The 13122-nt window shown below is 41.2% G+C and overlaps 1 protein-coding gene across 1 annotated transcript in view; it reads right to left on the reverse strand.

Annotated features, from left to right (window-relative positions):
* Positions 1–13122, reverse strand: part of ACER2 (alkaline ceramidase 2) — a 41829-nt gene that overhangs the window by 5481 nt on the left and 23226 nt on the right. Inside the window, exon 5 of the mRNA XM_081263436.1 lies at positions 5723–5860. Within this exon, the coding sequence (XP_081119562.1) occupies positions 5723–5860 (138 nt within the window). The remainder of the gene's footprint in view (positions 1–5722; positions 5861–13122) is intronic.

The raw sequence follows: 13122 nt of genomic DNA on the forward strand, positions 1-13122 counted from the left end.
TACTATTGTCTTATATGTTGTATGTTACGTGTGCATATTTCTGTTTTATGTTGTATGTCTGTATGTGCGTATGTCCATATATCATATATGAGGAGCGCTCATAAAAATATGGATCCCAAATTTTTTTTATTATTCACGTGATTTTAATGGTTTAATTTAATTTGGGTAAACAGCTGTTGAAGACTGTTTTAATATGTGTACAAATAAGCAGGTTAACAGATCTGTTTGTTTACTTTCACCTTTCCTTTTCATTATATTTAATAATTCTGTTAAGGATAATGTAAATTGTTCTAAAAATTGTTTTCTTAATACCTGTTGAAATGTTACATTTTTTTTTCTTCTCTTTTCTTAACATCATTGTCAATCCCTATTTTCATCCCAGTGCCGGTGAAGACAAAGATGAAACCAAACTACAACTTCTTCAATAATTATCACAACAAACTGTATAAACTGATGCATCAATGAATAATAACTCAACAAGTAATGCTCAATCACTGAGTCGATTTATTTTGGGAGGAAATGGACATATTGATAGATTCCTCCACTTTGAACTGCTTACAAAACTTGCCTGGACTATGTATCACTTGTATGCATTGTGCTCTATTTGTTGATACAGCGAACTATGGCAGTGCTGGAGTATCTTTGCTGATGTGTCACCAGTGATGCAATTTTTCCTAAAGAGCCGTTTATTGACTTGATGTCGTGGCATTTCTGTATCCTCCTCCCTTCTACTAGTGATGGTCTAATTTGGGGGGCCAACTGAGGTGAGGCAAAGAACCTCACCCCCCCACTGGTGCATAGGCCTATCCACAGGTATGGCTATATACTGGACCGGTAGTCAGTGACGGGTATGATTCAGTTGCAGTGGTATCAACCTAAGACAGGAGGCTGACGCCTAGAGGTCAGTTTTCCGATGACGGGTAAGAACCATATGTTGAATTGGACATACCTAACAGGCACGGTCCCTAGCCACATTGCCTGTTGCTTAATTAAACAGAAGGGGGCAGATGCTAGGAGCCACAACCAAATAATATGATGAATGGCACTTTTTGGTTGTAAGGTGACGCCAGCTAGCCATTGAGATGATATGATTATGTTAAGATTTACATTCATATGGAAATTGGACTCCTGCTGTTCACCTTGGCCTGCTACGGGACTCATGTTACAGGACTCCTGGAGAGTTCCCATTGGTTGGGGAAGGATAGTAGGAGGGAATTCCGGGGGAGGTCCTGGGCCCCCGGTTCCGGTAGAGGCGATCCGCGCGGGTGGACCGGGTTGCTTGGCGGCATTTTCAAAAATAAAGTTTTGTTCCTGCTTGAGTGGCTCGTGATTCTGTGCCCAGCTAGACTGCGGCATATATCTATAAAGCACCAATTAAAATAAGTAAACGGAAGACCAGGAGAGTAGAGGAAGGGAAATATGGGGAGAGGAAGAGGAGAGAGAAAGGGGAGGCAACAGGGACTGAAATGGAGGAATTAAATTCCATGCATGTATGATTATGTCAAAATGAAACCAACTATCACTTATAACTACAATGCCCTAATAGAAGCACTTTTTAGAAAAAAGTTATTTCACAAGATGTCTGGAATGTGCTAGAAAATAATCTGGGTGGGGGTGAGGAGTGGGTGAGGGTGTTAGGAACAAGATCTGGCCTCATGTTGCTTATTATGGGAATCTAGCTGTTTGCCTATATGGGGCTCAATGTGCTATTCTTTGGGCTTTTGAAAAATATTGGAAATTTACATAATAAATGGCACATAGTTGTGTAGACAGTAACATAAAAGGCAATGTGTGCTGGATATAAATTTTTTAAAAATAAAAACAATAGTGAAGACAAAGAAAATGAAAAGGCACATCTCAAAAGAGGAAATACACATAGCATTTTTTAAAAATTTTTTTTAGTTGTCAATGGACCTTTATTTTATTTATTTTATGCAGTGCTGAGAATCAAACCCAGTGCCTCACACATGCTAGACAAGTACTCTACCACTGAGCGACCACTCAGCCCCATACACATAGCAATTTTACATTTACAATCAATCAACAAGTACATGAAAAAATGCTCACCATCTCTAGCAATCAGAGAAATGCAAATCAAAACCACCCTAAGATACCATCTCACTCCAGTAAGATTGGCAGCCATTATGAAGTCAACAATAAGTGTTGGCGGGGATGTGGGGAAAAGGGTACACTTGTACACTGCTGGTGGGACTGCAAAATGGTGAGGCCAATTTGGAAAGCAGTATGGAGATTCCTGGGAAAGCTGGGAATGGATCCACCATTTGACCCAGCTATCGCCCTTCTCGGACTATTCCCTGAGGACCTTAAAAGAGCGCACTATAGGGATACGGCCACATCAATGATTATAGCGACACAATTCACAATAGCTAGACTGTGGAACCAACCTAGATGCCCTTCAATAGATGAATGGATAAAAAAAATGTGGCATCTATACACAATGGAGTATTATGCAGCACTAAGAAATGACAAAATCATAGAATTTGCAGGGAAATGGATGGCATTAGAGCAGATCATGCTAAGTGAAGCTAGCCAAGCCCTAAAAAACAAATGCCAAATATCTTCTTTGATATAAAGAGAGCAAATAAGAACAGAACAGGAAGGAAGAGCATGAGGAAAAGACTAACAGTAAACAAAGACGAATGTGGGGAGAGAAAGGGAGAGAGAAGGGAAAGCATATGGAAATGGTAGGAGACCTTCAATGATACACAAAATTATAAGAGGTTATGAGGGGCAAGGGGGAGGGGGGAAAAAGGGAGAGAATTGAACAACAGCAGAGGAGATAGAGAGGGAAGATGGGAGGGGAGGGGAGGGGAGGGGGGATAGTAGGGGATAGGAAAGGTAGCAGAATACAACAGTCACTAATGTGCCATTATGTAATAATGTGAGTATGTAACAGATGTGATTCTGTAATCTGTATTTGGGGTAAAAATGGGAGTTCAAAACCCAATTGAGTCTAATGTATGAAAGATGATATATCATGAGCTCTGTAATGTTTTGAACAATCAATAAAAAAAAAAAAGATGCCCAACAATACCAAGTTCTTTTAAAATGTGAAAATAAAAAATAAAATTTTTATTCCATCTTTTAGATCTTTTTATATATATTTTGTTAATAATTTGTTAATAATGAAATAATTGTTAATAATTTGTTAATAAAATTTGTCGATAATTTCTATATGCAAAAGGATGAGTAAAAGGCATTCTTTACAGACTTTAGTAAAAAGTATTAATTGATACCATCTTTCTAGATTTGTCAATATAGACTATAACTTAACCTATGGAAATATTCAGGAATTAGAATTACTAGAGATGTTTATTATAGATTGATTGCAAAAGTGAAAAATTACAAACAAAATATCCATTAAGAGACAGCTTGGGCCAGGCGTGGTGAAGCAGGCCATTTGACTTTTAAAAAATGACAAGTTTGAGCTGGGATTATGGCTCAGTGGTAGAGCGTCTGTCTGGCATGTGTGAGGCACTGGGTGCAATCCTCAGTACCATATAATAAATAAATAAAGCAATCAAAAACAATGAAAAAGAAAATGTCTTTTTTTAAAAATGACAAGTTTATATCTGTTTACAGAATGATTCTATCCTTGTTTTTAAAAAGTAGAATGAGCCAAGCTTGGTGGCACACGCCAGGAAGGTGAGGCAGGAGGATCATAAATTCAAAGCCTGCAACTTAGCAAGGCCCTAAACAACTCAGTAAGAATTTATCTCTAAATAAAATATAAAAAGGGCTGGGGATAGCTCAGTGGTTAAGCACCTCTGGGTTCAATCTTCAGTACAAAAAATTTTTAAAAATGCAGAATGATTAACAGGCACAAGGGTACAGTTGCATAGGATGAAACATCTGTAATGTTCTTTGGCACAACTAATATTTCAAAATAGCTAGTAGAGAGGATTCTGTTGTTACCAACACAAAGAAATAATAAATATCTGAGGTGATGGCAGTTACTCTGCTCTAATCATTACACATTGTATACATGTACTGAAATGTCACATGTACTTCATAAATATGTAAAATTATTATGTATCAATTAAAATAAAATGATTTTAAAAATAAAAAAGTAGGAGAGAAATATATATGTATATACATATACACTAGAAAATCTGAAATGATACACTTCAGACTTTAACAATTATCTCTTTGAGGAGGTAGAATTATGAGAGCCACTTTCTATACTTCCATGTTGTTTAAATTTGTCAAAAAACAAATAACACTTTCTAACTGGGAAGAAAAGATGGCTAAAAATTGAAAAGCAAAGCAGAAAGTATAACAAATTCAGAAATTCAGACGCAAACTAAGTTTTGCCACAGTTATCAAATAATCTAAATTTGTACTTTCATAAAAATGTACAAATCTTGAATGAGGTCATAAATTTATAAAGCTGTGCATATTTATCAATGTATGCACTTAAAATCTATGCATTTTATTATCTGTGAATTGTAACTTAACAAATATATTGTATTTTTAGTTGTACAAATTCACTAGTATGAGTTGAAGTTAAACCAAAAACTCCAACCTGTGCTGTTTATGATCTTTTTTTTTTTTTTAGTTGTAGTTGGACACAATACCTTTATTTCACTTATTTATTTTTACATGGTGCTGAGGATCGAACCCAGGGTCTCACACGTGCGAGGCGAGTGCTCTACCGCTGAGCCACAACACAAGCCCCTATGTTTTGTTTTGTTTTGTTTTTTGCAAACAGATCTGGAAGTCCCCCCAAGACTTAGCACAGGATGGGTCTCATGATAAATACATACAAGTTCAAGTTCATCTGAGCAAGGGAATTTTAGCCAAGTCTTTCAAACTGAGTATCTTTATGCCCCTTCTAAAGAGAAGTCAAGCTTCTGGATCTGACTTCAAAGCCTCCAAATCTTTAGCACTAGGTTTCATCTCTCAATGCTCTCAATATACAAGAGACTGGAGACAGCAGATTTCTCCTGCTCCTTGTTATCTTGTACAGTTAGAAATCTTGGAGGGCAGAGAAGGAAAGATTACCCTGGGTTTAGACAGAAACACTTCCTTGGAAGAAAGTCACTCCCCTTTCCCCTTAGCTTGGAGTGTAGGATTCTGCAAGTTGTTCTTCGACCTACTACTACTTCTTTTAATGTAGTAGTAGATAAGCATCCCAAAATACAGATGTTCCAATTTCCTATTATTTAACTCTGAGGTTGTTTTTATATAAACTGGTGGGTGATGTATGTTGAACAATTCACTTGGTTATCTGGTCTTCAATCTCTACCTATTCAAGGAACAGGTGAGACTGTCCCTAGGTGCCCTGTGATGTCCATGCTCTCCCCTGGTCACTCAGCCCTGAAGGTGTGTTTCCTACTGAGGACCAACCCAGGCTTCATTCACATCACCTCTCTCCCAAGCTCCCTCACCCCGCCCCCATCTAGCCTGAGCTCAGGTTGCAGATTCAGTTTTCAGGCTCCTTTGTGTTCTATTAATGGAGCTAAAGGTGAGAGAATGCAGCCCTGCAGCCTAACAATTCGGTCTTTTTGTTCTGCCTAAGCCTTGCTCCCTGGAGCCAATTTCACTTTTTGCAATACTTTCTGATGCTTCTGAAATGTCTGGCAATGCTATATGAGGAGAGAGGCAGCTGGGCTCTGCGCCCACCTGGTGCTCCTTGCACCGAGCCCAACAGCAAGTACGGACACCTGTCTCAGCCAACTCCCCATCAGGAGGGGCTTACCACACGCAGTGCAGGTAGGGGAAGTGGAAGGATGATAACAGCTCACAGAAGGCCCGGTCACTGATCCAGCAGAACAGGGCGAGGGTCCACCACAGGCCCGAGAAGAGGCCCAGCTTAAACACACGTACATTGTCACACCTACAGGGGAGAGACACAGAGCAACCCACCGTCAGTCCTGGTTTCTTCCTACCCCTACCTGGCAGCCCCCTCTCCTCTGTCTCCTTCACTGGCTTCTCTCATTTCACCCAAGCCGTTGGCACTGGAGTCCTACCCAACATAGACGTCACTCAATCACCTCCTGGATGTGAACACCATGTATATACACAAGGCTCACAAAGGCCTTCTTCCCTCCCAAACGCCTCATCTTTCCCCTGCCCCAATCCTATTCTTCTCTAGTTCTTCTCTTTCTCACTCACCCTACATCCAGGGCCTCAGCTCTACCTTCAAAATGCATCCCCATCTCTTCCCACCTCTACCTGAGTCCCTGTCACCAGCGTCTCCTCTATGGCCTACTCCCACCCTTCCCCTACAGTCAACTCTAAGTACTCTGCTCAGAGTCTCCAATGTCTTCCCCTTTAATCAGAGGGAAAATCAAAGTATCCACTGTGGCCATAAGGTCTCACATGTGGACTTCCACCTTCCTCTTTACCTCTGTCCTCTCCCTACACCCTCCAGAACTCGTACAAGGTGGAACTCGTGCTGTTCCTCAAACATCCCAGGCCTTAGCCTGAATAGGTCCTGCAGGGCCTTAGCCCATGCTGTTCCCCCAAATATCCACATGGCTCCATTGTCAAGTCTTTGCTCAAACATCACTCGGTAAGCCCTTTCCTGACCACCTGTCTCCACCTCCCAAGTGAACCTCCCTCCCACCACTTTCTCTCCTTTAATTTTCCCTGTAGTAGTTATAATCCCTCTGACATCCTCTGTGTCACTTTTGATTTGTTCAGTCTGTGTCCCCCTCACATACACTGCTGTGTCCGCAGCAGCATCTGGACAGTGCCGGGCACAGGGAAGGCTCTCAATGTTTGTTGAGTGAAAGAATGCATTCTTACACATTCACTGGGACAAAAATGTTCTCCTAAAACAATTTTTGATGGCTCACAGGAAATTTCAGTGGCTTGTTTTCTTTCCTTATCATGGAACTGCTCATCAAATGGAGATTTCCATTCCTGGGGAGGAGAGTTGGTGGCCCAGAGAGAGTTAGTGGCCAAGGGTCCTTCTAAACCCTTCCCCCGGGTCTCTTTCCCCTCAGTGGTCAGTCAAATTCTCTTAGGGCACCCAGATTCCAGTACCACATCTGCAACCAAGAAGCCTAGTTCATCCTTTTCATCAAACAGGTGGGTGTCAGAAGCCTGTCTTGCTCTACCTCTCCCAGTGGTCTCATAGGAACATGAACAAAAACATCAATTAAAAGGGGCTAGTCATAAAGAACTGCTCAGAAAGCAAACCAAAAGACTCCTTTGCAGGAGGGCTAAACGCATCCTTTGAAAATTGGTTTGAAAGAATTAATAAAGGCTCACGACATGCAGAGACCCCCAATTCTACTCTGACTAAAATGAGAAAACAGAAATATCCATTTTCCCCTGCTCCCTTTTTCCACACCCTACTTCAAATAACTCATCTTCAGACCAGTGTCTCCTCTCCCAAAGAGCTGTCTCCCCTGGGCCCGACTGCTCTTCTTCAGGTCTGTTTCCATGCTTCCTGAATCAGCTTCTCTGACACCCAGCGCACTGCAATGGTAGTCTCTCCCCACTGCATTCTCTCAGAACCCCCTGTCATTTTCCTTCATTAACACATCACAGGTTAAAATCATGTTTGTATTTATGTAACTATTTGCTTAGTGTCTAGAAGACCACAGTAGGAACTATACTATTTTCTTCACAAACATACACCCAGTGCCTAGGAACAGTTGCTGGTCCAGAAGAGGTGTCAAATAAATGTTTGCTGAACAAATGCCAAAACTATGAAGTATAAGGCCATTTTACTTGGATTCTAGAACATTTTAGGCAGAACATTTTTTTGAGGTTTTTTTGTTTGTTTTTTTAAGTAACCCTATTAAGCTCAGAGCAGTGGCACACACCTCTAATTCCAGCAACCCTGAGGCTGAGGTGGGAGGATCACAAGAGTTCAAGGCAAGCCTCAGCAACTTAATGAGGGCCTAAGCAACTAAGTGAGACCCTGCCTCAAAATAAAAAAAATAAAAATGGATGGAGATGTGACTCAGTGATTAAGCACCCTAGGTTCAATCCCTAGAACCAAAAAATAAAAATGTAAAAAAGAGTAACCCGGGGCTGGGGATGTGGCTCAAGCGGTAGCGCTCGCCTGGCATGCGTGCAGCCCGGGTTTGATCCTCAGCACCACATACAAACAAAGATGTTGTGTCTGCCAAAAACTAAAAAATAAATATTAAAAATTCTCTCTCTCTCTCTCACTCTCTCTCTCTCTCTCTCTTTAAAAAAAAAAAAAAAAAGAGTAACCCTATTGATCAGGTCCCAAATTCTCAGAGTCCATGCTAGGCACTGTAGAAGACAAAATAAAAAGGTCTCTTGCCTTACAATTTAAAAGGTAAAAGAAAAACTGACACCAACACATATCAACAAATGCATGTACAAATGGTCTGTTACAAGAGGTTCCATGAACATCCAATGCAGTTAAATGTAGAAACTTTAGCTTAAGGAGCACACTTAAGTCCTTCTTCTATGTCTTCTGAGCAAAGGGAGTGCAATAAGAAACATTTGACTTAGACATTATGGATCATGCTGAGGTCAAGAGAATAGAGAGCAATGTCCTGGAGATGAAGTGCATGGGGGGCATCAACAGAGAGCAGAAGGTCAGGCTATTAGTCATCACGGGGCCCATGCCAGATCAGGGCAGGGCAGATGCCCACAGGCAGGTCGAAGGCAGTACAGAATAAGGGGGCCAGGGCAGTCCGTTACTGCTCTTCCTCTGTAGAGAAAGCAGGTCCTGCTAGAACTAGCCACTGACTAGGCTGACTTGCATTTGATCCAAACCTGGGCCCCCTTAGGATTTTGTCTCATTTTTAAGGCTTTTATCAAAATATCAATGTGAGGTTAAGTTAAAAAAAAAAAAAGCAAGGCAAAAATCATACATACAACAGGACCCTATTTTAGGAGTAAAAAAATCTTAGGGAAATGTCTACTATTTCTTTTCTTATTGAACCTTATTATATTCCAGAGGTTTTTCTTAAGAATAATGTCACTCTTATCATCAGAAAAGAGTATATTTTAAAATGTCCTAAATGCAGCCAAGTCTCTTGGCAATGTGCCTTAACACTACAAATTTCAATAAGTGTGAGGTCATGACCCCAAATCAGGAATAAACTTCTGTATTCTCACAGTATGAAGAAGGTTCAGAAAGGACAACAAAATATGAAAAGACCAGTCACAGGCTTTTAGAGTGAAGGCTAAAGAGAAACAAAAAGTTAAAAAGTCCTTCCTCTCTATCTTCTGAGCAAAGGGAGTACAATAAGAAACATTTGACTTAGACATTATGGATCATGGTGAGGACAAACAGGGAAGATGCTAGAAAGAAATGCAGAGTGCCAAAGGGGCCCTCGTGTCCCAGAATTTTATCAAAGCAGGGAAACAATTATCTTTTCTTTTCCTTGCTGGGACTAGGGGTGGTAACTGGGACACAGCAGGAAACAAAGAGACCTCATCCCTGCCCAATGGAGCCCATGTCAAGCAGAGGGACAGACACTGAATAAAAAATTAACACAAATAATTGTCTAATTATGGTGGGAATGAGTACCACAAAGAAGTTCCGGGTGGTAACAGAACACATAGACAGTTGAGCCCCAAACTGAAGGATGAGTTAGTCATGGAAGAATGTCAGGAGAGAAGCAAGAATGAGAGCCTGGGGCTGGAAGGAGCTGAGCCCACAGGAAGACACAGGAGTCAGAATGGTGAGGACAGATGTAAAGGGGAATCTCATCTGGGGGAGGTCAGCCTTCAAGGCAGGCAGGGACTTTTGAAGATTCTTAACTTTATCTTATAATGTCAACTAATAGGAAAACGACTGTGACCATGTGGCATGCTCAGTGAAGGAAGATGGAGCCAAGTTTCTGACTTGAGCAACTGGATAAATGGTGCTCCCATCTACTATGGCCGGAAATAATTGTGAAGAGAACTAGAAGTGGGAGAGGCAGATCAGGAACCTATCTTTGGATAAGTTGAATTCTAGATGCCTGTTTATATGGAATTAGAGAGGTGAGGTAGGTAGCCAGATACATAATGGCAGAGTTAGAAATGGACTAGATTGGAAATGTAAATTTTAGGAGTTATCCACATATGTACAGTAATTAAAGCCACAGGAGTAGATGAGATCTTTCAAGGAGAGGTATAGAAGGAGAAAAGAATGTCTTAGTCCATTAGTGCTGCTATAACAAAACACCATAGCCTTGGTTGCTTGTAAACAAGCAGTTATTTCTTTCCATTCAAAAAGCTAGGAAGTCTAAGATCAAGGCACCAATAGATTCAGTGTCTGGTGAGAGTCCATCCTCATAGATGGTGCCCTCCCACTCTGTGCCGACCTGGTAGAAGGAGTAAGGAAGTTCTCTGGGGCTTCTTTGGTAAGGACACTAATCCCATTGATGAGGGCTCTGCCTTCAGGACATAATCTCTTCCTTCAGTTCCCTACTTCTTAATACCATCTCGTTGGTGATTAGTTTCCAACACCTTAATTTGAGGTTACACAGGTACTCAGATCATAGCAAACAGAGAGCCCAGGATGTACCTGAAGAAATTCCTTAATGCAAAGTTGTACAGAAAAAGGAGTCTATGGGGCTGGGGTTGTGGCTCAGCAATAGAGCGCTCACCTAGCATGGGCGAGCCCCTGGGTTCAATTCTCAGCACCACATAAAAATAAATAAAATAAAAATAAGGGTATTGTGTCCAATTACAACTAAGTAAACCTAAAAAAAAAAAAAAAAAAAAAGATAAAAAAGAAAATGGAGTCTATGTGAGAGACAGGAAAGTAGTTACGCAGAGTCAGTAAAAAACCAGGAGGACATGGTACCACAGGAGCCATGGGAAAGAACATTTCAGGGAGGGCTACCGTGCATACACCCAAGAGAACAACACATAGGTTACAGGAGGGCAGAGAAATGATCACGGGATAGGCAACATACCAAGAGGGGGTTGAGTTTTGCAGTGGGGGGAAGAAGCCGATTTGGATTGCATTGAAGAGTAAACAAAAGACTGTTAGAGAAGTTTGGCTCTGGAGCATGGGGGTCGGGTAGAGAGCAGTGATGGAGCAGATGTGAACTAAGTGCAAGTTGGTTGACTGGGGGAGATACTAACGTGTCCATGGCTGACAGGAAGGACCTGTACAGAGGGAGGGATGACACAGCAGACAATGTATAGCAGCAAAATGAGTATAGGAGAGTGGAGGGAACAAAGTGGAGCGACAAAGACTGCTCCTGGATGGAAAGGAGGGCACTTCCCACAGTGCTGTCACTGTTAATGGGACGATGATGTCCAGTTGGCTACAGCAATGGCTAGCGTTTCCATGGAAGATGTTAAGCATGCAACAGAAATTGTTTCCTTTGTGACTGCTTACAAAGATTAGGGTATGAAAGGCAAGTGTCTCTCCCTGCTCAAAGATTACAACTGTGAAACAAAATTTATAACAGTCTACCCTAATCACTTGTCTCCCCATTGGCTCAATTAGATACTAAGAACTTAAAATATTTTCCCTTGTCTTAAGCTATTTTTAGTAAAATTATAGGCTAAAACATACTGTGAAGACTCAAAAGTTAAAATGAAACTATGTTGAGATGAATTCTCAAGACACACAGCTAAATCCAGAACATTCTATTCACTTTGGGTCCCATATAAGCCAGCACTACTGGGCCAAATAGTACAAATGAAAATCCACTTCAAATGTCTTCACTAGCAATTTAATCACGTGTTTTCAAGATCTGTTCATATCCAGGGCTGGCTAGAGGAAGGTACCTCAGGAGCCAGTTTACTCACAGTCCACCAGAAAAAGCCACTTAACTAACATCTCTACCCCAGGGACAGTAGGGAGAATTCCTTAACAATAAAAGTAGGATTGCTAAAAGATCCTAATAAATAAGAAGAGAAGGATATTTCTCTTTAAGTTAATTGAGCTCCCCTTGCTGAAACATACAGCCAAGCAAAAGAAAAGGCAACCAGTGTCTGTTATGTAACTACCATGTTACAGATATTAGACTAAATAGGGCTTATTTAGGTCTCACTGAGACCTAAGCATCATTATCCTCCATATCAATAGTGCCAGTATGACCAAAGTACGTGAAGTAAATGCCCAGAATTTCCAGAACCGAGACTCAAACTAAGCTCTCTAGCCCCCAAACCCATATTCCTTCTGTACTTTCCACTGAAGGGATAGATTCTGTAATGAGAAGTTAATGCTTCCTAGCAAGCTAAAATGCAATCTTTAAAATTTTCAGAGTAATGGGCACTCTGGAAAATTCACAGAGTTACAAAGCATAATTTCTGCCTTGGGACAACACAACATCAGAGAGGAAGAAGAGAAGGAAAGTTGGAGACACAAATCTACATTCAAGGTAGAATATTCTAAATACTATATAAAAGCACCAAGAGTTTAGGAAGAGAACAATCACATCTGGCTGAGGAGAGGAATCCAGAGAGGCCTCAGGAAGGAGCTGGCTGCAGGGTAGGAGGTTCTGCATAGTAGTAGGGGGGAAGGGCATTCCAGAGGAAGAATAGGGGCTGGGATTGTGGCTCAGCAGTAGGGGGCTCGCCTAGCACAGGCAGGACCGGTTCGATCCACCACATACAAGTAAAGGCATTGTATTGTGTCCATTTACACCTAAAAAATAAAAAATATATTAAAAAAAAAAAACGGAGAAGAAAATATGAGGGGGAATCTAAAGGCAAGAAAGCAAGGAACCTATTCAGACTGGTTGGCCATGGGGCATATATAAGGAGCCAGAGGCAGAATAGGCCCTAAGGGAAGCTTGGACAATACAAAGCCATTGAAGACTTTTGTAACAAGAGAGAATACCATGAAAAAGACCCCTCTTAAGATAGAGAACTGGAGGAAGAAAAGAGCTATTACAACACAAATGCAGTGGCCACTGGAGAGGTGGGAGGGTGGGACAATAGGAATGGCAGGGAGGGGACTGACAGATGAGACACTGAAGAAGATTCCATCAAGGTTAGTGGTTTGAGGTGGCAGGAGACTAGGGAACCCAATTTTCAAGTCTACAGGACTGGAAAATAGTGAGCATTAAAATAATTCGGGGAACTTTTAAATGGGATTTGGGAAGGGTGATGTTATGGCTTGAATGAGGTGCTCCCCCAAAGCTCCCGTGTTGATGCAGGAATATTCAGAGTTGAAATTATGTATTCTGAGACCTGTAACCAAATCAG

Source organism: Spermophilus citellus (genome assembly GCF_964194105.1).
Source record: "Spermophilus citellus genome assembly, chromosome: 2".
In the NCBI taxonomy this organism is placed as follows: domain Eukaryota; kingdom Metazoa; phylum Chordata; class Mammalia; order Rodentia; family Sciuridae; genus Spermophilus; species Spermophilus citellus.